Genomic DNA, 25,565 nt, shown 5'->3' on the forward strand with positions numbered 1-25,565 from the left:
TAAATCGAACCATAAAGACTGACCCCGCAGCCCCACCTGAGCACTTCCCTATATGACGTTCGTTCCCAAGGTTGATTAATAAATTAATAATGTCGCTGTAGCTTCTTTTAACCTCATACCCACCCCACTGATTGTCTAAGTCCAGGCTATAATGCCACAGGAAACAGTTCGACCTGCATTTGAGGGCCGTGAGCGCCCACTTCTTTCCTATGGCCTTGCCTTTCCCGCAGCGACAGCACGCCATCTTGATGACATATTCCAGGCTTCCCGTGTATATGTGATTTGCTCAGGGTCATTGGCGCGTAATACCGATGTAATGAACCAGCTGGAGGCTGCTCTGGGGCCAGATAAGCTGGTTGGTCATTGGATCGGTATGCGAAGCCACACTTTGTGGTCAGAGGTGCTGCAGATTGCCGAAGAGGTTAGGACTGTGCATGCTGATCTGCTATTGACCGTTGGAGCTGGCAGCTTGACTGACGGCGCCAAGATCATTGCATTAGTAAGTATACCTTTTTCTTTCATATCTTCATTCTGTTTCTGTTTGCGGTCTTCTTGTCTCTTCTTATCATTCCCTGGAAGACCTATATATTTATTTAATATCAGCCTAACATCCCCTTCAGGCCCTTGCAAATCAAGTCAGTACACTAGAAGAGCTCGAAACACTTGCAGAAGGCCCCAAAAAGCGATTGGGAATCAAAGCTCCAACGCTCCCGATTATTTCTGTGCCAACATCTCTCTCCGCCGGCGAATACTCAAACTTCGCAGGCGGCACCGAGGACCGCTCAAAGCGTAAATACAGCTTCCAAAATCCAATTCGCGGACCGGAGCTGGTTATTCTCGACCCGGAGCTGGCGAAAACGACTCCCAATTCAATCTGGCTCAGCACAGGTGTGCGCGCAATTGATCATTGTATCGAAAATCTGTGTTCGACATCAGGTACCACTCCGGAATCAGACAAACTGGCTCGGGATGCGCTAGGATTGCTGGTCCCTGGTCTCTTGCGCTGTAAGAATGACCGATCAGACCGTGAGGCGCACCTACAGTGCCAACTTGGATCAGTGGATGCTATGGCAGCCTGTACTAGTGGGTCAATCGAATTGGGTGCTAGCCATGGGATTGGACATCAGGTAGGCGATTGCTTTCCTTTATTTACATTATAAGAAACCCACAATGCACCAATGGGCCTGGCTTACAGTTCTCTAGCTTGGTCCACTGGGTGTCGGCCACGGTGAGACCAGTTGTATCCTGCTACCCGCTGTGTGTAAGTTCAATGCTAAGTACAACGCCAACCGAGAAAAACAAGCTAGTGTGTGCCAATTTTTGATTCAAGATCCGGTCGTGTCGGAGGTGCTACGTGCCCGCTCGGTCAACGTGGAAGCCTCTGACTTGGGCGATATTTTGGATGCTATCATCCGCGAATTGGGAATGCCTCGGTCCTTGAGCGATGTCAAAGTAGGGCGGGATCAGTTGGATGGACTGGCGGAGAATAGCCTACATGACCGTTGGTGCAAGACAAACCCAGTACCACTGAAGGAGAAATCCCAGGTACTGGAAATCTTGGAAATGGTAGTTTAAAGACGAGATAATATGCTCTTTCACATTTGGATAATTGAGACATCCACGGACTAATCTCGGCTTTCAAATAACCCACCTATCAGTTCAGTTGTATGGCTGAGGTCATAGGGGCTTTATATACTTCCGATGGTGATGGGATTGGCATATCGACAGATATTTCTAAATGCGTCGCTGTTTCAGGATAACAATAATAGCCGTCACGGTAGAAAAGGCATGCATTTATCAAGTTTCGTTCAAGTTTCTAAATTACAGTTCCTAGTTTTGGTGGTGGCAACGTCCTATATCTACACTGAGACATGTAGACATCCTAACCACTTGGGTATTTCCAACCCTAAATGCATTATACAACATATCTTTCATTCTACAATATCTAACTAAAATACAGATTAAATATGAAGCTTGGGAGCCTCTTTCAATTGATTGATAAGCAGGACTCCACCCCCCACATTTCACGTTATACATAAGCTCGCGTCATTTCCGTCTCTAGGACTGCACTGTCGACACAGCAACTATATACAACTATGTCTCTCGCCAAGAATATCCTTCTATTCGGCGCAACGGGCAACATTGGCTCTTTCATCCTGGACGCCATCTTGACCGAGCGCTCCCAATTCGGCCGCGTCGCCATCTTCACTTCCCCGCACACTGCCGAAACCAAAGCCTCGCAGCTGAATAAGCTGAAAGAGCAAGGCGTAGAAGTGATTGTGGGTAATGTCGAAGATGAGAATGCCGTGAAAGCAGCATACGAAGGTAGCAAACCCTCTCTTCGTATCCCTACTTATCTAACTGCCCAAACCACCAAACCAAAGACTAACCACTAAGTCGAACAGGAATCGATACCGTAATTTCAGCACTGGGCCGCAATGCCCTAGCTCAACAGATCCCTCTCATAAGACTCGCAGCCGCCAGCTCCACTGTGAAATGGTTCCTGCCCTCCGAATACGGCACGGATATCAAGTACGGGCCAGCTTCGGCGAACGAGAAGCCGCACCAACTGAAGCTGAAAGTGCGCGCATACCTCGAGGATGAGAGCTCGCGTGACGACCTCGCCTATTCGTATGTAGTTACCGGGCCGTTCGCGGAGATGTATCTTAATCTCGTGCCTGGGTTGGAGACGGCTGGTGGGTGGGATGTTAAAGGTCGGAGGGCAGTTCTATTGGGCGAGAAGGGGAAGGGCGAGGTTAGTTTGACGACGATGAAAGAGTAAGATTTCTTCCCTTCACTATTTTGGTGTTTGTTTCGTTGGGATGGATGGGCTATTGGCTAACTATTCCGCTAGCGTTGGAACTCTCGTCCTGAACACTCTGCTTCATGCTACGGCTGAGACGCGGAACGCTGCCTTGTGCGTTAATTCGTTTACTACGAGCCCTGACCAGATTCAGGCGGAATTTGAACGCCAGCTTGATGGTCAGCCGTGGGATGTGTCTCGCACCTCGCTGGCAAAGTTGCGCGAGGCGGAGGCTGCAGCGTGGGAGGCTGGGAATCCGGCGGCTACTCTGTTGACTTTGCGTCGGATCTGGGGTGAAGGCGGAACACTGTACGCGCAGCGGGCTAACGGATTGATTGGGGAGCCGAAGGTGATGAGCCTGAAGGATGTGGTTGCGAATGAGATCCAGAGGGTATCGAAGTTGTAGATAGCTTGTCTTCATTGTTTCATTTTTTTTCATTATCTTAATTTTTACATGCTAGTTGGCCACACAACAAAGGCGACATTTGATCTACATAGACATCGCGCACACTGTGGAATCCAACGTTTAAAGCTCATCGCATTCGTACGTAGGAACTAAGAATAAAAGAAACATATCGGGGGTTCAGGTAACTTCAGATTTCACATGACCGAGGGGAATGATTTGGAAAAGGATAAAAAAGGGGAAAAAGCTCTGCCGGATATAAAACAAAAGGATCTGAGCTTTATTGGAAGAACTTGCGCACTCTTTCCTGGCTAGCCGGGTCCACAGAAGCCAGAATCTGGTCTGCATTTGCGCCGGTTACTTGCACCAGCTGCTTGGCGGATGTGGCCACCCGGGTAGCGGTCTGGCCCTGCAGAGTAGCCGCCTCGAGTGCCTGAACGATGAAACCGAAGACACGGTCAGCCTTGGCAAAGACGGCCGGGTTGTGCCTGGTAGTAAGATATTAGCATGAGTATGAGGGTCTTCATCAAGAATACTTACTGGTCAATCAACTGTGCAATGAAGGAATAGGCATAAGGAGCAGCCTCCTCGTCGTAGGTAATGGGCAAAGTCTCGATCCAGTTGGCCACGACATCCTGAGGAGCCTGAACCTTGGACGGGTTGTAGTGCAGGATCTTGGCAATACTGGCAGATGCATTCTCGGTCGCGAACACATTCTCCTCTGTGCGGGATTGCGCATGCTGTGTAACCTGGAACAAGCTGGGGAGGCTGGCTGCCACAAATTCGCTCCAGGCGGCACCACCCTTCTGTGCGGCCACACCAACTCCATACGCCGCTGCCTGACGGTTAGCGGCATTCTCATCCCGCAAACCGGAAGCCAAAGGCTGCATGATATGATCCTTGTATGCCCACGACTCTTCACCACAGAACTCGAGCACGTCATCCATGATGCAAAGAGCCCACTGCCGTTGTGTCGGGTCCTGGCTTGTGATAAAAGCGTCGTAGAATGGAATCAATTGCTGCCAGGTCGGCAGGAACGTGTTGCCCTGGTTCTTAAAGATGGTGTGGAACGCCTTGTTCATATCGCTCAATAGGTTTTGATCGTCCTCCACGGCGTACTCAAAGTCCAGGTTTTCCTCGTCACCATCTTCAAGCTCAGCCTGCTCCTCCAAACGTTGCTTCACGCGCATCTGGTAGTCCTCAAGGGTCGACTTCGCCGATTCAATGAACGCCTGCAAGTGCTGGGGGGTGAGGGAGTTTCTGCCAACGACCTCTACTGACTCGTAGAAGCACTGGTACATCTCAGCCAGCGTGTCAACCGTCGGCTCAGCGCTCAGAACCTCGATGATCTTCTCGGCAACCTTGTTCCACATTTCGGCAAAGCCCGGCGACTGGCCACCGTGTGCCTTCTTGTAAGAGTTCAGGAGCTGGGGAATCAGCTTGGCAGCGGACACTCGAACGGGGTCGTGGAAGAAGAAGGCAAGACCAGGGACTGCGATCTTCTCCATGGTTTCCAGGACGTAAGGCTCGAAGTTCTCCTCGAGAATTTGGGCATAGATCGTGATCAATTCGATAGCGGTATTCTTGTCTTCAAGAGCACTGGTCTTGATACCAATAATCTTGCCTTTGAGTGGCACTATCTCCCAGCCATCATCCTGCTCAACCTGTTCGATCTGTTCCTCATCATCTAGCAGCTGGATATCGGCCTTGGCAGCAGCCACGGTGAGAAGAGGCGGCATAACACCGGGGAGATAAGGTACGAAGTCTCGGCCTAAGACGCGGCACATGCGGCCCCAGCAGTGAAGGAGGTACTGTGACTGTGGGTCGTCGGCGTCGACAATGTTTTGCTGAATGTGGCCGAGAATCTGCACAAGGTTCAGGGCGTCTTGACCCATCTTCTCCTTACCAACGGCCAGTGCGATCAGAGTAGCACACTCCATGGCCTTGGCACGAAGAAGGCGGTACTCCTTACCCTGTTCCTCCTTGAGAACATTGAGCAAAAGAGGCATCAAAGTGGTATAATACTGGTCGAAGGCGGCCTCGGCAGAATCAGCAATAGTGGCAATAGTGGACAGCGCCTGCTCCTGCAGATAACGCTTAGGGCTGCGCAAGAGATCCAGGAGATGGCTGAGAAGGTTTCCGAGGTATGGCTCCAAGGTGCTGCGCTCCGCCTCCTCGCAGAAATTGACAAGAGCAGCGGCAGCGTGGGACTGCACACGCGGCTCGGTAGAGGCAAGAACGGGAATGATGTTAGTGAGGACAATCTCGTGATACTTCTCCTGCATGGTACCGGCAAAGTCGGTGCTCATCTGACCAAGAGCATTGCAGCCTGCATACCGGACTCGGGGGTGAGGGTCTTGGAGGGCAGGAACAACAAGCGCTAGGACTTGGTCGAGTTCACCGACCATCAGGTCGCGACAACCTTCGGAGATAGCGGAGATGGCCATCAAAGCAGCATGGCGGTCGCGCCAGTTGGTAGACGACATCATGCGAGGAATCCAAGAGAATGCGGGCTGGAGGATGGCCTGTCCACCCAATTTGTTGGCGAGACGATCCATGCACTGCTCACCGGCGATGTGGTTGAGATCGTTCTCTTCAGGCTCAAGCTGTTACTGGTCAATGGCATGTCAATTATAACGACAGAAATGCCAACACTTACATCTTCAGACGCGTTCCATTCCTCCGCATCGTCGTCATCCGCACCGACATCAGTCATCAGACTCAGACATTGTGTGACCATTTCCTGTGCGAACTCCGGCTCCTTCCTGCACATATTTGGGGCGTAATCGGCAAAGGTGGCCATCAATTCGAGTGCGTTCTGGCGCACCTGGTCACTGAGCTCCTTGTCGCCAATGACACTAATGCTGAACTTAACTAAGTTGTTGAACATGACCTTGAACATCTTTGGGCAGATTTCAGCCAATTCGATCAGGGCTTGGAGTGCCGAGGACAGTTCCTCGCTCTCAGAGGACTCCTTGAGAGGAGGAAGGATGTTGAGAAGGTCTGGCATGAGGCCGAAGAATTTAGGCTGGGACTTTCTGGAGATTGACCGGAACAACGAAGCGAAGGCTTCCATAGCTGAAATTCGCACCTGATGAAATGGTCAAAATTGAGTTCGAAGGGCATATCCAGATGTCGACATACGGAAATATTATCGTCCTTGAAACCCTTGGTAAAAACCGCCACAACAGCGTCTTCGTGCTGCTGTTCAATGATACCGGGGGTGGTCGTGAACACACGGTATGCGGTTTCCCGCAGGCCCGAGTCAGGGCTCTGGCTTGCCTGGAATAGAACACCGAGAAGTTCGGGCCACTGTTCGTCTACAATCACAGGTGAAATCGTCAGAACTAAGAGTCCTCATTTTGTCAAGGGTTGTTCGAATCGCATACCATTATCGGTGTATTGCCTCGCCACCTCAGCGAGTGTGTCTCCAATCTTCTTGCGTACATCGGTGACGGTCTCACTGGTTAGACAGATCACCAATTTCTCGCGGATGGCGATTCGCTGCTCGTTGGGTAGGCTCGAGAAAATCTCCCTGCTGTCACCTGTGGCGGGATCCTTCCGGGTTTTTGTCGCGATTCTTCGGAAAAGCACAGCGGCGAAAGCACGCATCTGTAATTAAAGGTCTCCCATCAGTTATTGATCCCAAATCACATTGAAGTTCGGCTGCTGGCCTGGTCGTCGATCGTTTGCAACACCACTCCTTCGAAGCAGCCACACCCCTGGAGTCCGGTGTAACTTACTATTGTGTCCTCTGCACCCCCAAGCTGTTCCGCCAATCCCATCAAGAGGACATCTGGTCGGTTCAGAACCCAGTCATTGTTAAGCTGGTCTTCCGCCTGGGATCTGACGACATTGTCGGGCGTGCTCAAGCCGCGGAGCAGCTGAGAAAGCGCGGTGTGGACTTCGGGAGGTAGGAGGGACATGTTGGGCGTGTCTGTTCCCAAGTTCCAGACGATCCAAGCAACCCAGTTCTTTCAACCCTCGTAGAAGTAATTTGGTGGGGATAGAGGGGTGGAACGAAGGAGGAGTTTTGTTTTTGGTGGGGCGGGGAGAGAGGGAAAAAAGAAGAATTTCTGATGGATAGGTCCTTGGAAGTGAAGAAGAACGGAAGTGCCAGTCGAATAACACAACAAGAGGGAGAGAGATTCGACTGAGGATATCGAGGTCTTAGAATCGGGTACTTCTCGACAAAGATTGCAAATTAACTGCACGAAAATCCAAGGACAACCTACAAAAGTCCATAATCGTATCTGGAGCTAAGCCAAATGCGGTAATTTAAGGCCACAAGGCCAACTCAGATCGAACAGACACAACTATGAAGACCTCAAACAACTTACTTATTTGTACATACAAATCGTTAGATCAAAGTCGACCTCGAACAATTATTTGCATTGAAGGCTAAACTACCTAGGTAACGCCGCAACTGCTCATACGAACAGCGGTATCTGAACGCGACACGGAATATCGATATTAGAAAACAAAACGGGTATGCAACACTCCGGACAGGAAAAGAATCTACTACGCTATCTCAGGTTGCTTGATATCCAAGTTGATTGAGAGAAAGGGGAGTTTTTGAAGAAAGAGGGTTTCGGGAATGCCAAATATTTTTACCGGTGACCGGGGCGGCTGAGAATGAACACACCCACAATAACCGCAGCCAATGTGACAATAGCACCGGGCAGCAGCAAGTCGTTGGGGACACCGGCAATATATTGCTCCTCTGGCGCGTGCAAGGGCACGACTTGTGGCTGGGGTAGGGCCTTGCTCACTGGGGAGTCTTGTGATGTAGGTTCCTCAGCAGAGCTTTGCTCTTCCATAGGAGTCACAATCTTAACATGATGAGGTTCAAACACAGTGTTAGGTGCCTGGGCGGGGTCGTGGACAAATAAATTGACCTTGTCGCGGTGAGTGCGGCGGGCCAGATCGATGGCATCCGTCATATCCTGGTCCGTGGTAATGGAGACGGTATCGCCTTCGTTGTCCATATAGCTGAGGGCATATCCAGTGTGGCTCAGCCGACCCTCCTCAACAGTGGCCTCGCCACCAACATCCTCGACTTCCTTGCCAAGTTTCGCCGTGACTTGCAACACAAGGTCGGTAATGCCGCTGGTGGTAAGGACGTTCACACGGTGCACTCGACCACCAGGGGCTTTGAACTTGAAGGGGAATGGAGTAGGAGCGGCTGGTTCTATTGGGTAGTGCTGAGAGATAGCGGAATGATCATCACCGTGGTGCGATGCTGAGTCGTTGGGGAGAAGACTGTTGTCGTAGCCTGAGCGAGTGAGGTCGGGACTGATAACTGAGCGGTGTGGGGTATTCAGTTGCTGGCTGTGGCCGCCAGAGACCATGGAGTCTGACTCGTGATCCATTGATAACCAAAATTTGTTCCAAGCGGGGCCCTCGTCATCTTGGGTTGACATGGTGTTGATCTGAATACATTAGTCAAAATTTTTGCATGTCAGATCTGTAACTTTCAAACATACCTGTTCAAGAGTGGCATATGTAAGCTTCAACACATCCACCATGCCAACGATTTCACCACCCTCGTTCATCACGGGCAGGTTAAGATAGTGGCCATCTGTTGTAGAGTTAGCATGCTTCGGTTTGAACCGCTGACTGAAATGACTGACCATGCATCTTGCGAAGTGCGGCTTGGATGCTCATATCCGACGGGGCGAAATCGGGGTGAGGAGTCATGACACGGACAACACTGCAAGTAGATGGATCAAGGCCAGGAGCAATAACGCGAAGAACGATATCCTTGCTAGTGAATATACCAGTGATCGAGCCTTGGTCCTGGACTAGCAGAGCAGTAGTGTGGTTTTCCTTCATCAGAGCCGCAGCGTCCTTGACGGTGGTGCGGACCGAGACAGTGACCGGCGGCAAGCCATCCAAGACCGTCTCAAGAGTCGGACCGGACATCTTGGATCGCAATGCCTCCACATATTGGATAACTTGCTGGGGCTGACTGGAGCCAAGCTCTGTCTGCACACCTTCCAGCGCATCGTACAGCTTGCGAGACGAACTGTATGCGCGCTCCAATTTTTCCATAGCATCGTAGAAGCACTTGGTAATATCCAAAACACCAGAGATATCCTGATTCTCATCCATGACTGGCAAATGTCTGAATCCCTTTCGCACCATAAGATCGAGGGCATCGGTAGCGCTGGTGTCCGTTCTCGCGCACAGCGGGTTCTTGGTCATGATTTCAGCGACAGAGACGTCTCGCGCCTTCAGGCCCATTCCGACGACTCGGAACGCCAGATCCTTGGCAGTGAAAATACCCGAGATGCGCTCATTATCGTCGGTGACCAACACACAGTCCTCTCTCTTCGCGGCCATAAGCTGGGCGGCCTCTGCGATACTCATGGTCGGCTTGATCTGGAGGGCTTGGCTGGGCTTCAGGGCGAGCACCGTACCGGGAGGCGCTTTGCGGGAGCTCCTCGATTTTGCCGGAGTATTCCTTTTTTTGCTGAGGTCGGCCTCCATTTTGCGGCGGATGGCCTTGTGTCGAGATTAGCTAAAAGCCGAGGCTCAAATTGACCATCAGGAGATCACTCCCGCTAGCTGCCATAACGTACCTCATCACGTTTTGACTGGTTCTGTCGCTGTCTGCTACTTGCGGCGCTCATTGTGCCAGTGCCAGTGCTAGTGGGAGTCCCGACGTCGCTAGTGGCTGTTGTGCTTATAACAGAGGAATCTGGTCTGGGGGGTCGGGGGATGTGGGAAGCGCTAGGATCGCTCGCGAAATCGGGCAGCCTTCCTCTCCCGATCGTCTGATTGGGTTTCCCCCGAAAAGTACCTGTGGCCGACATAATAATGCCGAAAGGGGAAAGTCTCAGTAAAAAAAAAGAGAGAAAGGAGATGACACAAACAGAACAAGGATGTCAAGTTGTGAGACTGGTATGGGAGAAAAAGCAAGGAGAAATCCTAGGAAGGAGAAGAAAAATGGGCAGTTCAATAGTCGATCCCAAACAGGGGTGTTCCTTCGTTAGTCGGGGTTGGAGGAACCATAAACACGGAGTGACACGGTACGATCCGGACGCTAGTCTGAATTAGGCGAAAATACTGCTCGTGACCTTTTACACATGATCCATGCGATACACGTGATCCAGATATATCATCGCCTGAGATTTGAGGCATCAGCCCCGTGACCCATCTCGCTTAAGGGCTTAGGGCTACCCGCACAACGGAATCCAATCCATCCCGAAAGAGACTTTGTGTGAGCGAGCTTCGACAACCCACTCCCGACAAGTCAACTGTACGCTATCTACCCCCCCCTTTCACCCACAGACCAATACCTAACCATCCACAGAACAAACCGTCAAAATGGTCAAGAAGAGGGCGAACAAGTAAGACCAACAAATCCCCCCATCTCGGCGAAACAGTATCCCATTCGACATCTCCGCAATGACGCCGACGGAAGCGCACACGACATACATCTCTAAATACATCGAAAATCGCGACCTACGCACATTGCCGGACAAGAAGAATGGGAGACTGGATCTCGATTGATTCGCAACCTCAGGGGCACGGTAACTAATTGATTTGATAGCGGCCGCAACAAGAATGGCCGCGGCCACGTTAAGCCTGTGCGTTGCTCCAACTGCGCTCGCTGCACCCCCAAGGACAAGGCCATCAAGCGCTTCACCATCCGCAACATGGTTGAGTCTGCTGCCATTCGTACGTGACAACTCTCTCGATACCTCGAATATACGACAAGATCTCAAGATCTATGGCTACAAACCATTCGAGGACTTTCAGATGTAGCAGTGCAACTAACCGTTCTCGCTTTACAGGTGATATCTCCGAGGCTTCCGTCTTCGCCGAGTACGCTGTCCCCAAGATGTACTTGAAGCTCCAGTACTGTGTGTCCTGCGCCATTCACGGCAAGATTGTCCGGTACGTTTCCACCGATTGCCCTCCTCGATACCTAGTCGCATTCCACGTACTAATTACTCGTTCATAGTGTTCGCTCCCGCGAAGGCCGCCGCAACCGTGCTCCCCCTCCCCGTATTCGCTTCAACAAGGACGGCAAGAAGCTCCAGCCCCCTACTGCCGCCAAGGCTTTGTAAGGAGATGAATGTCGCACGACAAACAAAATAAAATGGAACTAGTTTGAAATGAATTCTTTTATTTTGTCTTCACTCTTCGCATTGGTGTTCTTCTCAACCGGATCGCAGGGGTGATGCTCGGTCCCAAAACTGCCGGCCATGCTTCTACACTGAGGATGAAAAAGACGGCACCAATTGTGCGACGAAGGCAAGTTGGATGTCTCTTTAGCATTGTGACGTTTATGAGCCCGTTTACGACGGCTTGTTATGACTGGGAGGAAGGATGGTTCAAGTCCAAGGGAGGACTCAGAAAATATCAAAAATTCCTACAAAACATGATCGCGTGACGTAGACATCAATTATCTTGAGTAGCTATGTAGTATTGCTGGGTATCTGCCAAGTACGAAATTTATGGGTACAGGTACCCTTTCTCAAAATAGTTTCCATACATATCTACCGTTCCGGTCCGCACCTTCGGCATTGGGCCCCGCACGACCTTCACCTCTCCCTTCCAATGGCCTTCGACATAATGGGAGAGAGCAATATGGGGTGATGATGGCATGAGTAGGCTACTCATGCCGGAAGCACCCGTGCCAACCGTGTTTCGCCGCCCTCTCTCACGTCGAATCACCTGCTCATACTCAGCCTTTTTGCGGCGACGAAAGGTCGCAAGCTCTGCTACAAGGTCAATCATCGGGACCTGGCACTGTTGCTTTCTATCTCTAGTAGCTCCTGTTGGACCAGGGGTCTCAGCACTTTGTGGATGGTGACGCCCGAGTCGAGAAGAATCAGGTGATTGCAACGAAGAAGAATCGGGTGAATACAACGAGGCACTCTCCGACGGCATAAGCGAGACCTTTTCGTTAAGCACAGCCATGGGAAAGTATTTGCCAGGGTCATTTTCGGGGACTCCACACTCTTCTTCACCGAAGAAGCTGAAATCATCGGCGGCTGCAGACCAAAGATTCTCCGAGTCGCGGTCACCAGTGCTTGAATGCCCTGTGGCATTATATTGGTTCCCGGGTTTCCATGATGTCAGCTTGGAGGTATCAACAGGTTTAATTTCAAGAACTAGACGCCGCAAGCCAAAGAGAGATCGCGAGCGCCGCTGCTCGGCTTGCATGCGTGCTTGCCCTGGTGGGAGGGAGTAGTCTGATCCTGCTTGTAGAGTTGCTAGTAATGCTTCGTTTGAGCAGGCAGTAATGAACCGAGTGAGCGCAGAAAGTATTGAAGAGTTAGGCGTCACATGTGATGGTACATCTGTCAGCACCAAAGATTCCATGTGAGGAATATGTGATGGGTGTAGGTAAGGGAACCAGCTTTCTCTTCCTCCTTGAAGTGGGATTGATTGGTTACGTGGTCGCTTTGCCAACAATTCCTGTACTGTTCGTGCGAGAGAATCGTTCGGCGAGATTGGGGAGCTGCATTGCATGGTTGCCTGGAGAGAGAAGTCTGCCGCAAGCTTGTCGCAGTCTGAAGCCATTGAAATGGATGGCAAGGTGCTTCCCTCGGCCTGGTCTGTATCCCATGTATCTGTCCTAGCACTGAAGACCGTACCTTCGTTGGCGCTACTGTGTATAGGGATTGGCTGTACGACCTCCGGAGCAAAAGCTGATCCACGCCTAACCGACGGGCCAGGCTCGTCCTCATAGGATTTCAATGTCTGGGATGCTTTCAACCTTTCTGTCATGGAAGATGAGCTAATTGAGTCGGTCGTTGATGTATCTGCAAGTTCAAAGACAGGTCTTGTCTCTTCGGGCAACTCATAAACCTGCTGGGAGGTATCCAGCTCAAATTGTTCGACTTCGCGGGGGCTATCTTGTGCTGAAAGCTCTGGAAGAAACTTATCATTGGATGAAGCGTCTTTAGTTTGTGATTGGCCTGTGAGAACAGCATGATGCGCTCGGAAATATATCAAATTGTCTCCTGCAATCTTACCCAAAATTGGGACTAGCTTTTCGGCTCCCGAATATTTCTCCTTCCGATAATGATGCGTGTGATGTGCCTTATCCGGTGGTTTTATGGTCCCGAAATCGAGAGCATATAGTCGGGACGAGAATAAAAGATTCGCCACAGCTTCCAGAGATATTTGATTGCCAGTAATATAAAGATGTGTGATTCCCGTATGCGGCAAGTCTTCAACCCATGGATGAAATAAAACAGGCTGAGCGAGAAGCTTCGCAAACTGGTCATCCAAGTCCGGCCGCTTGAAGAAATCCGAGCCAGACTCATTGATTGCAAAGTGCGAGAAGGGATCTGGAGAAGCCGTGGCCTGCCTTGGACTCTCTTGCATTTCTCTTCCGTCTGGCGGGAGAAAGGATGACTGTAGCAGGAATCGAATTGCCATGTCAGTGAGCATGTTGTCTCTCAAATCCAAACAACGGACTCGTTGTCCAATCGTATTGGCTAGAAATTCGGCGTCATCATCTTTCAGCCCAATACCACGCAATTTGAGTATCCGGAGAAACGGCATCTGAGCTAGCGTAGACAGTACATTGCGGTCTCGTGCTGGGGTGGTGTACGAAAGATCCAGGTAGGTCAATGCTGGAAACAAGAGGAGAGTATTTGCGAGACTTGTGGAAGTGGCATTCGGCTCACGTTCAGCCAACAAGAGCCTTATATTGTACTGGTTGGACATTTCATGGGGTTTCAATGCTGTCATGGCATGGTGGTCAAAGAATGGTAACTTCGAGACCATCAGACACTGAAGACATGGCAGACATTCGAGAATGTCCCTCAACCAGCCCGGTCGCGGACCACCATATATCTCCGAGAGAGCGGGTGGAAGATGAAGGGTATGGGTTAACGCTCGCACCTCTTGTCGGGCATATTTGAGTGTTCTTCGGAATCGCGTGAGAGCCACTGTATGATCCAGTCAGGTATTGTTTTTTGAGCAATCGCTGTTGTTCATAAGTTTACTTACCATAGACTGCATCATTATCTGTACCAAAGTGAGATGCAGGATTACCCCAGAGGAAGGGCATAAATAGACCATGCCATCTGTGGCAGACTAAAGATGCAGCGCATAGGTCGCTGGAAGGGATATAGCGAGCAATAATTGTCCAAGCATCTCTGTCTGTTGCTGATTCGTAAGAAGGAGGAATGATATCCATCGTTGTATTATTTTTTCCTTCTTTCGATCAAAGGCATTGTGAGTTATACGAAAGGTGGTGGAAATGCGAGAGGGAGTTTGGCCCCATGAGTACCTAGGTAGTTGCCCGACTCAGCCACATAGTTAGTTAGTTCTACGACAGCCTTTTGGGATATACCACTGGACTCAGGACTCCGAATATTCTTCATAATGTTTATGCTTTCCCCCCCTCTCGCTTCTGGCTATCTATAAGTATCATGGCCCTTTATCCACGACTATGGATATATGACGTCACTAAATAAAGCAACTATGAACAGGCGGGGGATAGCCGGTCTTTGCCCTAATCCTCACTTATTCCTCTGCCACGCGCAGAGCCCACAGTGCTTGGGAGAGACTTGAAGCATATTCTACGTAGTTTTGCCGGTCCCTACTCTCAACAAAGGGTAGTTAGCATTTCATCCATTGTCGCTTAGCATCACGCCCGAAAAATCAGGCATAAATACCCCAGAGCCGGGATGGTAGCTTACTAAGCATGAAACTGAGTCAGCAAGTGACCACGACTTCTCGACTTGCGTTGCGGCCATTCCGGACTCGAGAATACTCACGCGGTCCTCGAAGTGCGATCGAGGGCTTCTAGAAGCAGTCCAGAATATGTCAGTGAACAGACCCCTTGTTGATTCCACTTCCTTGTAGCCGAGGCTTCCTTGTTACTTGTTATTCTTGTACTCACCTATGCAAAGATACTTTGGAATAGAATGTATCCCACTAACATGTCAAATAGTCGTGTGATTAGCAACCTCCCCCAGAGGTTCACCTTACCATGTCTGAAGTTCATGGAGATTCAGAGCTCGTTCCATCGGGCCCTGATCTAGATTATCCGCTTGCTTTGGCTCCGCGACAAGTAACTTTGCGAGATCGGGTTACCGTTGCGACCCTGATCCCTTTTACTTCAGCAGAGGAAGTACCGCGGGCTCTAATGAAGTATCTCTCTGACCAATTCAACAAAGAGATTGAAAAGGGAGATACATATGCTATGACCGAGCCCATCCCATTGGCTCAGTTCGGACGATATTGGTTTTCGAACTTTGGTGTGGTCATGCTTATTGGCGACATCGAGAGTGCAGAGCAGACACATGCGATGGACCGTGCTGGAGCGAACTGGACCAAGATCTGTCTAGGTGGTTTTCATATTCGACCTAATTACCCCGGCCGTAGTAGTCATGTCTGCAATGGCACTTTCATCGTCACCGATGCTGCTCGAAACAAGGGCGTGGGTAGACTGATGGGCGAATCCTATCTGGAGTGGTCACCTCGACTGGTGAGTTATTCACCACGATCGCTTCAAAAGGGCTATGAATTAATATTTTCTAGGGATATACATATGCGGTCTTCAACTTGGTATATGAGTCCAACGTTGCGTCATGTCGCCTGTGGGATTCCCTTGGCTTTAAACGGATTGGCCGAGTCCCCGGTGGAGGCAGTATCAAATCACAACCTGGGGAGTACGTCGATGCGATCATATACGGTAGAGGCCTCAGCTTGGATGGCGAGGATTCTGTGTCTCAGGATCGTTTTGAGAAAATTCGGTATTATTTGAAGCACGGGAAGTACCCTCGTGGTGCTGACCGGGCCGAAAAGAGTCGCCTTCGCAGTGCGGCGACTCATTATAAACTTCTTGGTGGTGAGGATGGGGAGCCCGAGAAACTGATGCTGAAGGATAAGGAGGTTGTGTCAGACCCGCAGCAGCAGTACGATATCGCCCAAGAAGTTCACCTCAAGCATCATGCTGGAATCAACAAAACCACAGCAGCTATTGCGATCAAATACCATTGGGTACGAATCAAAGAAACCGTCAATCGCGTGATTCGAGACTGTCCACAATGCAAAGAGACTCTCAAGGTGCCCCCCATACCAGGGACCAAAGATGATGATAAATCGCCATCGGAAACGATGTCTGGCATGGATATGGATAGCACAATGGAGCAGCCCCCGAAGGACCCAATCAATGTCCCGCAGGAGATGGACGAAGCACCTGATGAGCCTCCCAATTACAACCCTCTTATGCACCAACCCATTCCTGCAGCTATGCCCGATACAGTCCACTCCATGGCTGGGTTCGCACCCATGCCTCTCGATCCTCAAATCATGCAACTACATCAACAGTTACGACGCTACCAACAACATAACTCTATGACGGGACAGTTCGCCCCAAACCCACACAATCTCAGCATGTCAAGCTTTGACGACGCAATGCGCTACCATACAGCCAGCAATGCATATCAAATGATGGTAGATGACGGCTCGGATCCCTTTAGACAAGATGTGCTTGGACTTGTAAACCCACCCTCACACGAGTTACAGCATGATGCTGAATTACTCGCCAAGTTCGAGTATGGAAGTCCTTCAGACGGAAATTATGACTTTACGTGAACACGCCTCAACTTTTATCTCGGTTTCTCATTCCGAGGGAGTTATTGCATTTCGGGTTTGCTTTGTCTTAACTTAAATTTTTCTACCTCTCTCCTCTATTGTTCTATTGTCGACCTTCGAAGCCATCCGTCTGAGATACCGCTAACACTCTACCATTGTGCCGTGGACAGTGAAGCGCGCTCTCTGCTACGGTATGCTTTTTATTGGGCATATTATTCAAAAGATTATCTCTATCCATATTTTAAAAACTCCATATTCAATCCATAGATGTAAATTCTGTACATCTCTTCAAATGCGTAGGGTCGAGGAGCCTTGATTGGTCACCGCCTTGCGCGACTGGGGGGGCTTTTGGGGAACAGAAGCTCTGGGAAATTTTGGCAGATCAACCCCTCCGACCTTTCAACTCATCATACCCCTTTTCTTATTTCATTTATTTTTTTATTGAACGGTTTCGTGTCCTAATACCGATTTAATCATGGCCTTCAACGGCCAAACCCCCACGATTGTCGTGTTGAAAGAGGGTACGTGCTGTTTCCAGTGCGGGCAGTTTTGTTGGTGGGATTCTGTAACCTATGCTAACTACTGTTCCTATACAATCTACAGGCACCGATGCTTCTCAGGGAAAGGGTCAGATTATCTCCAATATCAACGCTTGTGTCGCAGTGCAAGGAACAGTCAAGAGCACTCTCGGTCCTTATGGTGGTGATCTCCTGCTTGTGGATGCCAATGGCAAACAGACCATTACAAACGATGGAGCCACAGTGATGAAGGTGTGTCTTGCTATTGATGCAACTATGTGATCGGAGGAAGTTGGCGATTCTGACTTGCGTGTATTCGGTAGCTTTTGGATATTGTGCATCCCGCCGCCCGCATTCTCACGGATATCGCTCGGTCCCAGGATGCCGAAGTCGGTGACGGAACAACCTCCGTGGTTGTCCTAGCCGGTGAGATTCTGAAGGAGGTGCGAGACCTCGTTGAGCAGGGTGTCAGCTCGCAGACCATCATTAAGGGTCTGCGGAGATCGAGCGCCATGGCAGTCAACAAGATTAAGGAGATTGCAGTGGACATGATGGATGCTTCAGAGAGCCACGAAAAGAAGGTCGAGACACTAAGACGGTTAGCCGCAACAGCCATGAACAGCAAGCTTATCAAGCGGAATTCGGAGTTCTTCACAAAGAGTAAGGCTTCCCTACCCTGTGGTTGCAGGTTTGGCCCCGAGGCTGACGAGATGGTATCATAGTGGTTGTGGATGCAGTACTTTCGCTGGACCAGGATGACCTTAACGAGAGGTTGATCGGTGTCAAGAAGGTTACCGGTGGTGGTCTCCAGGATTCGCTTTTCGTCGACGGTGTCGCCTTCAAGAAGACTTTCTCCTACGCCGGTTTCGAGCAACAGCCCAAACACTTCGAGAACCCCGGTATTGTGTGCTTGAACGTCGAGCTTGAGCTTAAGAGTGAGAAGGACAATGCGGAAGTCCGTGTCGAGCAGGTCTCGGAATACCAGGCCATCGTCGATGCTGAATGGCAGATCATCTTCAACAAGCTTGAGGCTATCTACAAGACAGGAGCGAAGGTCGTGCTTAGCAAGCTGCCTATTGGCGATCTTGCCACACAGTACGTGCTTGCTATTCACTATGAGGCATGTGCCTAGACACTAATGATTTAATTTGCAGGTACTTCGCGGACCGAGACATCTTCTGTGCTGGCCGTGTGGCCTCGGACGACTTGGACCGTGTTTGCCAAGCTACCGGTGCCGCAACCCAATCTACCTGCACTGACATCCAGGAGCGCCACCTGGGTACCTGTGGCGCGTTCGAGGAGCGCCAGATTGGTGGAGAGCGTTTCAACTTGTTCTCCGACTGCCCTCGCGCTAAGACCTGCACTCTCGTGCTGCGTGGTGGCGCTGAGCAATTTATTGCGGAGGTGGAACGTAGTCTGCACGATGCTATCATGATCGTCAAGCGTGCTCTGCGTAACACAACCATCGTTGCTGGCGGTGGTGCTACTGAAATGGAGTTGTCGAGCTACATGCACGGGTTTGCCGACCGTAACGTCCCGCACAAGCAACAGGCCGTCGTCAAGGCATTCGCCAAGGCTCTGGAGGTTATTCCCCGCCAGTTGTGTGATAACGCTGGCTTCGACGCTACAGATATCCTGAACCGCTTGCGTGTGGAGCACCGCAAGGGTAACACCTGGGCTGGTGTCGACTTCGACAACGAGGGCGTCCGTGACAATATGCTGGCCTTTGTTTGGGAGCCCAGCCTGGTCAAGGTCAATGCTATCCAGGCCGCAGTGGAGGCCTCTTGCTTGATCCTGAGTGTGGATGAGACGATAAGTAAGTTCCTTCTCTTTGCTTTCCATCCTCGGAATCACCACTAACCTATGTTTTCTTTCCAACAGAGAATGAGGAATCAGCTCAACCTGGTCAACAGCGCGGTATGCCGCCAGGTGCTGCCCAGCGCGCCCTCCGGGGCCGTGGCCGCGGCATGCCTCGACGAGGATAAACGAGTTTGACCAAAATTGGATGATGCTCGATGATATTCCCCCCAAAAAAAGAAGGACGTCTGCATGATTGAGGGCCACAAGCAGTTGAAGCGAACTCTGCCCAAAGCCGGTGTTTGTGAGATGAATATTGAATATGAAGTACAGGGAGAATAGAAGACGAGTTGCTAGAGATGACCCGAGTGAACCACACAGTCTTTCCAGGTACATACAATATAAACATAGTCCTCATGAAAGTATTTCCTCAGACTTGATCAATTGCAGGTGATATATCAGATACACTTTCTTAAAGCCGAGCTGGTCCGCGCTACGACGGGGTCTTATACGGATCCTAATAATATCTACGGAGTAGTCCGTACGCTGTACCCCGTGCTATTCCGTATTTTATTTAGAATCTCTGTCTAGGTAGCTATATTCCAAACACTTCCACCCGTTTTACATCCCATTGGCCCATTTTCGGCGCCAAGACAGTGCTATTGAATCTCCTTCAGCTGTATGACGCGCAGAAAGGGGATCTATTTGGTATAACCATCGTGTGTGGGATCTAGTTAGTTAGCTAGTTATGTGTGTGCTTTGCTACCACTCCGTAGATACTGTTACAAAATGATCCGAACAAGTACAAACCTTCAATAAAGTAAGTGAGGCCCAATGACCGAGGGTCTTGGGCTTCCAGGGGTTGATCGGAGCTGCCGATGAACCCATGTCAGATATAAAAGTTAGTTCGGATTATGTCGTGTTGATTTGTTGATTTTTTTTTCTTCTTTTCTTTTCTGTTTTCCCCTCCTTTTCTCTGTTTTCTGTTTCTTTTTTGGTTGTCTTAGTGTCTAGTGCCTATCCGAAACAGCCTTATAAGGAAATAGTGGACGCCGAACCTCTTTGTAAGTGGCGAGTTTCTAGACGATCCCCGCCAAATTATCTCTGGACTCTACAAATCCCCGAACTGTTCGGACGCTTTCTACTTGATCTCATTCTTTGCATATTTTACATTTTCCTTTTCAGAATTTATCTTGCTCTCTTCAAGGCTTGGCTTGGCAGCTGCCGTACTCCCGATCTGTTCTGCCTTGGATCTTCTCTTCTCCACATTCAACATCGCGTTCTCTCCTCTACATCTTTACATTTCGCTTGATTCCCTAGGTGGACTTGGGGATTTCTCTGATGTCTTACTATCCACCGTACTCGGGCGCGCCGGGATACCCCCCGCAGCAGCCGTCATATCCCCCGCAACAGCAGTACCCGTACGTTTATCCCTTTGCTCTATTGAGAACCTACCCGTCTGACAAGGATTTGATTGCAGACAGATGAATCAGCAGCAGCCCTCTTATGGCGGCTATCCCGGCCAGTCCTACCACCAGCAGCATCAGCCGCCGCCGCAGCAGCAATCCAACCCGTATGGTTACAGCCATTCGCCCCAGCCATCCCAGTCCTACGGCGCGCCTCCTCCTCAGCAAGGCTACAATGTATGTTATGATGAGTTTTGCCTTGAATATACACGAGATTGACATGTATCAATCCTCCCCAGGCTCCGCCGTCTGGGTACAACCAGCACGCCAACCAGCACCCTGGGCAATCAATCCAAGGAAGACCAGGTATGCCTACCATTTCCCAGCTTGAAACCACATCGCTAGCAGTGAAAGCTAATCAGGCGGAAATTAAGCCTACGGTCAGGCCGGCGGTCCGCTTCCCCCTCCCAGCAACCCCGTCGCCTTCGGTCACGGCGCTCCCCAAGGCTATAGCTTCCAATACTCCCGCTGTACAGGAAAGAGAAAGGCCTTGTTGATTGGTATCAATTATTTCGGCCAGAAAGGTCAACTGCGCGGCTGTATCAACGACGTCAAGAACATGTCGACCTACTTGAACCAAAACTTCGGCTATGCTCGCGAGGACATGGTGCTCCTGACTGATGACCAGCAAAATCCGATGAGCCAGCCGACCAAGGCAAACATACTTCGGGCTATGCACTGGCTGGTGAAGGATGCGCGTCCCAATGACTCGTTGTTCTTCCACTACTCTGGTGAGTAAAATGCCTCCATCGCTGCTATAGCGGTGAACTAATAAGAACTCAGGTCATGGCGGTCAGACACCCGACTTGGATGGCGATGAAGAAGATGGGTACGATGAAGTTATCTACCCGGTGGACTTCCGGGTTGCAGGCCACATCGTTGATGATGAGATGCACCGTATCATGGTGCAGACTCTACAACCGGGAGTCCGGCTTACAGCGATCTTCGACTCCTGCCACTCTGGCTCCGCTCTCGATCTTCCCTACGTCTACTCCACCTCTGGTGTGCTCAAGGAGCCCAACTTGGCCAAGGAGGCTGGACAAGGCCTGCTTGGTGTGGTGTCGGCATACGCACGTGGTGACATGGGCAGCATGGTGTCCACCGCCATGGGCTTCATAAAGAAGGCCACCAAGGGTGACGAAGTGTATGAACGCAACAAGCAGACAAAGACTAGCCCCGCGGATGTCATCATGTGGTCCGGCAGCAAGGACGACCAGACCAGTCAGGATGCCCAGATTGCCGGGCAGGCTACTGGTGCCATGTCATGGGCTTTCATCGCGGCGCTTCGGAAGAACCCTCAGCAGAGTTATGTCCAGCTTTTGAACAGCATTCGTGACGAGCTTGCGACCAAATATTCCCAGAAGCCACAGCTAAGCTGCAGCCACCCTTTAGGTACGAGTCTCGGATTACTTGACCGCAATCAATTCTGACCTCCCCTACAGATACGGACATCCTTTATGTGATGTAAATGGACTTGGAAATGAAGATAAGGGACGATGCTTGTCTGGCTTTCAATGAAGCATGCTTTCGTGTTTAATGAATTGCCATGTATGTAATTCCACCATCGGTGTTCCAGTGAATATTTTGCCTGTGGGTGGCGCACTATTTGTGATTAATCCTTATGAGTCCTTCTTATGCGTTGAAAATGGAGTGCAGATTAGCTAAGCGTCGGTCTGGAATCATCGTAGACAACTGCCCTGGGCATCTGCACACCAACACATATACTCTCACTACGGGAAACTGCAGTTAGCTTCGTTATCTCGAGAAGATCAAGGCTCCAAGCTCTCATCAACTATGTAGACATGTTCAACTCGATATGATGGGATCCATCATTGGCGGAAGAGCTGACCGAGTGATATGGATGGTGGCGCTGTACGGATTTTATACCCTCAGGGGACCGTCATATGTCAATTTTGCCCCCTAGGAGCCCCCACGGAAATTCATGCCCCCAACTGATCTTAATATTCAATATAACAAGGGCGGATACCAGAAACGCAGGACCCGAATCAAGCACAATGCAGTCAATTCGCCAGCACCGCGTTCTGCGCAGGAAGCTCCAACAACAATTTGTTACAAAGCATGAGAAGCCCGACAATGTCTGGACTCACGAGGGCCGCTACGAGTACCGCGGAGGAGAGATCCACACAGAACCTGGCGAGCCGAATGATGACCCGGCTGCCGGACGAAGGAGGGAGCATGGCCATCGCACTTTTATATCTGGGCCATCCCTCAATCCTCGCCATTCAGTCCGATCACATATAGAGCGAGAAGGGGATATCGAGGGCTCGGAGTACGACCCGGTACTCTCAACCGATCCCCATACCATCAATACACAAGAGACGCTGGGAAATACGCCTGATATTATGGTGACTGGCGTTGAAAGACCCCGGCCGTGTGACAGTACGGGCAGTGAGACTGATATCGAGTCATTGAAAAAGAACGAACTCATTATCGTCACATTTGAAGGCGAGTGTGACATAATGGATCCTCACAACTGGTCATTTAAATGTCGACTGTTTACGACTATTCTCACTTCACTTACTGGATGTGTGGTCTTCTGGTCATCCACGATCGATTCCACTGCTCTCATGACAACCAAGCAATTGTATCATACTACCTTTGAGGTCGAGACTTTGCCTACTGGTACGTGGTTAACACTTTGAATCGTTTCAACTAGACTAACTGAGATCATCTAGCTATGTTTCTGATTGGTTGTGGAGTAGGCGCATTGATAACAGCACCTATTATCAGAACTCTTCGGACGCAACCCCGTGTACATTCCCACCATCATCGGGTTCATTTTGTTCAACATGGGCGCAGGGCTTTCCGAAACAGTGGTGCAGCGAGTCGTCTGCCGCGGTCTAGCTGGACTCTTCGGGTCTGCCCCGGCGATTGTATCAGCAGCATCCCTGGTGGATGTCTGGTCACGCATTGAACGAGTCTACACCTTCCCGATCTTTGCGATATTCATCTTCACGGGTCCATTGGTGGCACCAACACCAGGAGCATTCGCTGTCAGTTCTGACGCGGTAAGCTGGCGCTGGGTAGACTGGATGACTATAATCTTCGCAGGAGTCCTCCTGATCCCGGTTGTGCTCTTCTTGCCCGAGACATACAGCCCGATCCTGCTGTACTGGAAAGCAAAAGAGCTCCGCCGCCTGACAGGCGACGACCGTTACCGGTCTCCCATAGAGTTCAGAAAATCCACGTTCACCCAACGCATGTCTACCTCGTTATACCGGCCACTTCAGCTTCTTGCAACAGAACCAATTATCATGATCCACTCAATCTACGTCGCCCTCCTCTTCATGATACTGTACACCTTCATTGCGGGCTTTGTCTCCATCTATGAGATGACAAGCGGCTTCAGCCCGGCCGCTACCGACGTCGCATTCCTGGCCATTGAGGTCGGGGTCCTTCTTTCTGTACTGGCAGTCCCCATTTCAATGTGGCTGGTCCGTAGAGACATATACCACAGCCGTGCGAATGGCGAACAGCGCCCGGACCCCGAGATTAGTCTGTACATGGGCATGTTCGGTGCGCCTGCTGTCCCAATATCGCTATTCTGGATGGGCTGGACGGCCAGACATGGAGTCTCGTACTGGAGCCCGCTCGTCGCTTCGGGATTCTTTGGATTTGGGTCGTTGTGTATCTTCGTCTCGGCGTACCAGTACGTCGCTGATTCGTACGAGTCGTATTCTGCAAGTGCGCTTGCCTCCCTTCAGATGCTGAGGCTCGTCGCTGCTGGCGCTATGGCTATAGTCGCGGAGATTATGTATAAGGAGCTTGGCATTGAATGGACGTTGACTCTCTGGGGTGGAGTTTCGTTGTTGTTTTTGCCTGTGCCTTACTTGCTCTACTGGAAGGGGTATAAAATCCGTGCACAGAGTCGCTATGCGCGCAGAAGTGAACGGAGTTGAGGAATGTGTACATGGAAGCCCTGGAGATAGGGGGGATTTTAAGTTGCTATAAATCAGGATAATTCAGTACTACTGTCATTACTAATAGTAGCCAATGACTAGTTAACTACATGGTTATACCTACAAAATGACTCCGATTTGCCAGTCTCCTAGACAGTACAATCCTCAGTATCATCGTGGCCCTATAATATCGTTAATGACTAGTCATAACGAGTAGTATACGGTACCACTCACACAATGCATATTAATATGCTTTCTGATTGCCGATGCTGAAGGCCTATAGACCTTCCTACCGTTAAGTATATTCTCCCCCTAGCCATAACAATTAGTACCAGCGGTTATATTGAGAAAGAGGTCGAAAGCGCACGGTGTGTAAGCGCAAACATGATAATGAACGTCCTAGCCAGTGGGATCTCTCTGGCAGTGATCGCGTCAGTTATGTGACGAACCGTGTTGGGCCTCCCGTAGAGTAGGGTTCGACTCTAGCTTCTCGGGGTTTCCGTTCGCAGTCCGTGATGGTCACACTTCTTCCCGCCAGCTGTCGTGTCACTTCGATTGAATATAACTCCACCATCCACAGCTTCTTTCGGGTTTCCACGTGCTTCGCTCCCGACCTGTCGGAAGTAGGTAGGGAGCGGAGCGCCTAGTTAATACCGTTACCAGGCTGAGGAAGAAGTCCTCGGGCGGGAAGCCGGTTGGCTTGAGGACTATCCACTTCCCATCCGTAAATCTCTGGAGAACCCTATCGCTGGGTGTTCCCCCTTTCGAAGCCTGCTTCGCCCGTTTCGTTGGTAGGGGTTTTGCTCCGGAGTGGGACGAGGCGATGCTGGGCATAGGTGACATCGTACTTGGAAGCAAGCCAGATCGTTGTCGGTTCTCAAGGCATCGTTGTGCTAGGAGACTCCGGGCTGTTCTCACGGGAATTTGAGTTGGACATGGTAGCTGTAAAGTAGAGCGGTTAGGCATATGCTAGTCTTATAGGCTGGTTAAATACGCACCAGGTAAAAACCGACTCAAGTTAGATGAGGAACAAACCACTCGCCAGAGAATGAACTCCTCGTCACAAGTCTTGACCCTGGT

At 50.5% G+C, this 25,565-nt stretch overlaps 10 protein-coding genes across 10 annotated transcripts; 7 read left to right on the plus strand and 3 right to left on the minus strand.

The window, feature by feature from the left end:
• Positions 1-151: 151 nt before the first annotated feature.
• LCP9604111_2993 (iron-containing alcohol dehydrogenase) lies at positions 152-1,575 on the plus strand (the record flags this gene model as incomplete). The annotated part of the gene is made up of 3 exons (XM_039070531.1): positions 152-499; positions 621-1,127; positions 1,204-1,575. 3 exons carry the CDS (start codon positions 152-154, stop codon positions 1,573-1,575), a joined length of 1,227 nt encoding a protein of 408 aa, XP_038930948.1.
• A 521-nt stretch (positions 1,576-2,096) lies between these two features.
• LCP9604111_2994 (uncharacterized protein) lies at positions 2,097-3,209 on the plus strand (the record flags this gene model as incomplete). The annotated part of the gene is made up of 3 exons (XM_039070532.1): positions 2,097-2,325; positions 2,406-2,778; positions 2,855-3,209. The coding sequence occupies 3 exons, from the start codon at positions 2,097-2,099 to the stop codon at positions 3,207-3,209; spliced, it is 957 nt and encodes a 318-aa protein (XP_038930949.1).
• Positions 3,210-3,486: 277 nt separating this feature from the next.
• LCP9604111_2995 (nuclear import receptor PSE1) lies at positions 3,487-7,132 on the minus strand (the record flags this gene model as incomplete). The annotated part of the gene is made up of 6 exons (XM_039070533.1): positions 3,487-3,694; positions 3,747-5,812; positions 5,866-6,297; positions 6,351-6,526; positions 6,596-6,818; positions 6,950-7,132. The coding sequence occupies 6 exons, from the start codon at positions 7,130-7,132 to the stop codon at positions 3,487-3,489; spliced, it is 3,288 nt and encodes a 1,095-aa protein (XP_038930950.1).
• A 684-nt stretch (positions 7,133-7,816) lies between these two features.
• LCP9604111_2996 (CBS and PB1 domain protein) lies at positions 7,817-9,841 on the minus strand (the record flags this gene model as incomplete). The annotated part of the gene is made up of 4 exons (XM_039070534.1): positions 7,817-8,638; positions 8,693-8,787; positions 8,840-9,713; positions 9,791-9,841. The coding sequence occupies 4 exons, from the start codon at positions 9,839-9,841 to the stop codon at positions 7,817-7,819; spliced, it is 1,842 nt and encodes a 613-aa protein (XP_038930951.1).
• Positions 9,842-10,538: 697 nt separating this feature from the next.
• On the plus strand, positions 10,539-11,284 carry LCP9604111_2997 (40S ribosomal protein eS26; the record flags this gene model as incomplete). The annotated part of the gene is made up of 4 exons (XM_039070535.1): positions 10,539-10,561; positions 10,765-10,892; positions 11,009-11,111; positions 11,179-11,284. The coding sequence occupies 4 exons, from the start codon at positions 10,539-10,541 to the stop codon at positions 11,282-11,284; spliced, it is 360 nt and encodes a 119-aa protein (XP_038930952.1).
• A 388-nt stretch (positions 11,285-11,672) lies between these two features.
• On the minus strand, positions 11,673-14,376 carry LCP9604111_2998 (uncharacterized protein; the record flags this gene model as incomplete). The annotated part of the gene is made up of 3 exons (XM_039070536.1): positions 11,673-13,144; positions 13,202-14,125; positions 14,187-14,376. 3 exons carry the CDS (start codon positions 14,374-14,376, stop codon positions 11,673-11,675), a joined length of 2,586 nt encoding a protein of 861 aa, XP_038930953.1.
• Positions 14,377-15,174: 798 nt separating this feature from the next.
• On the plus strand, positions 15,175-16,784 carry LCP9604111_2999 (putative histone acetyltransferase Spt10; the record flags this gene model as incomplete). Its single annotated transcript, XM_039070537.1, has 2 exons — positions 15,175-15,672; positions 15,726-16,784. 2 exons carry the CDS (start codon positions 15,175-15,177, stop codon positions 16,782-16,784), a joined length of 1,557 nt encoding a protein of 518 aa, XP_038930954.1.
• Positions 16,785-17,259: 475 nt separating this feature from the next.
• LCP9604111_3000 (chaperonin-containing T-complex subunit CCT7) lies at positions 17,260-19,287 on the plus strand (the record flags this gene model as incomplete). The annotated part of the gene is made up of 6 exons (XM_039070541.1): positions 17,260-17,305; positions 17,388-17,554; positions 17,626-17,962; positions 18,025-18,397; positions 18,457-19,118; positions 19,184-19,287. 6 exons carry the CDS (start codon positions 17,260-17,262, stop codon positions 19,285-19,287), a joined length of 1,689 nt encoding a protein of 562 aa, XP_038930955.1.
• Positions 19,288-20,440: 1,153 nt separating this feature from the next.
• LCP9604111_3001 (caspase family protein) lies at positions 20,441-22,033 on the plus strand (the record flags this gene model as incomplete). The annotated part of the gene is made up of 6 exons (XM_039070542.1): positions 20,441-20,520; positions 20,580-20,742; positions 20,805-20,871; positions 20,940-21,296; positions 21,349-21,957; positions 22,008-22,033. The coding sequence occupies 6 exons, from the start codon at positions 20,441-20,443 to the stop codon at positions 22,031-22,033; spliced, it is 1,302 nt and encodes a 433-aa protein (XP_038930956.1).
• A 547-nt stretch (positions 22,034-22,580) lies between these two features.
• On the plus strand, positions 22,581-24,485 carry LCP9604111_3002 (uncharacterized protein; the record flags this gene model as incomplete). Its single annotated transcript, XM_039070543.1, has 3 exons — positions 22,581-23,208; positions 23,262-23,284; positions 23,409-24,485. The coding sequence occupies 3 exons, from the start codon at positions 22,581-22,583 to the stop codon at positions 24,483-24,485; spliced, it is 1,728 nt and encodes a 575-aa protein (XP_038930957.1).
• Between the last annotated feature and the right edge of the window lie 1,080 nt (positions 24,486-25,565).

Source organism: Penicillium roqueforti, assembly GCF_015533775.1.
Source record: "Penicillium roqueforti strain LCP96 04111 chromosome Unknown scaffold_04, whole genome shotgun sequence".
NCBI classification, from domain to species: Eukaryota; Fungi; Ascomycota; class Eurotiomycetes; order Eurotiales; family Aspergillaceae; genus Penicillium; species Penicillium roqueforti.